The sequence below is a fragment of the Austrofundulus limnaeus genome, unplaced genomic scaffold, assembly GCF_001266775.1.
Source record: "Austrofundulus limnaeus strain Quisiro unplaced genomic scaffold, Austrofundulus_limnaeus-1.0 Scaffold3411, whole genome shotgun sequence".
Classification (NCBI taxonomy): Eukaryota; Metazoa; Chordata; class Actinopteri; order Cyprinodontiformes; family Rivulidae; genus Austrofundulus; species Austrofundulus limnaeus.
Window position 1 is genome coordinate 1 of NW_013955813.1, and position 559 is coordinate 559.

General features: G+C 49.9%; 1 protein-coding gene across 1 annotated transcript; it reads right to left on the reverse strand.

Annotated features, from left to right (window-relative positions):
• Positions 1-57: 57 nt before the first annotated feature.
• Positions 58-504, reverse strand: LOC106511864 (DNA helicase MCM9; the record flags this gene model as incomplete). Its single annotated transcript, XM_014000593.1, is given in 2 exon segments — positions 58-203; positions 422-504. Coding segments are annotated over 2 exon segments (229 nt in total), but the record flags the coding sequence as incomplete, so codon positions are not given.
• Between the last annotated feature and the right edge of the window lie 55 nt (positions 505-559).

Genomic DNA, 559 nt, shown 5'->3' on the forward strand with positions numbered 1-559 from the left:
AGATCATATTATACATGAATAAATATGGTACTTTCTACAGGACAGATAGTTCCTGACCTGTCCAGTCTGAGCAGCTCCTGCTGCAGAAGCTCAGGCAGCTGCAGTCCCTCCAGCAGGATCTGACACTGGCTCTGGTACTGCTGGACCGGGTCAGCGGGGAACGAGGTGAGCAGAGCGTTGACGTTTCCCAGCAGAGCCCCTCCCTGAAAGACAGGTGCAGCAGAATGAGAGCAACCTTCAAACACTGGACCTGAGCTGAGCAGATCTGCAGATCTGGGTCCGTTTGAAACTGAAAGTCCTGTCAACGTTTCACATCAGGTTCCTGTTTGTTCTAATAAAATCAGTCTGTGTTGTGTTCGATTACAGCGCAGCAGCTTTTAACACTAGTTACCTGACAATAATAATATGCACATGTTCTCACCTGCATGGAGCACTCCATGACAGAGACAGCAGTGATGGCGTCCTCCACGCTCACCGTCTCTCTGAACATGAGTCTGGCGTGAGCTGAAGGTCAGAACAGGTTTCAGTTTGGACCCACACTTCCAGCTCAGAGTTAGAC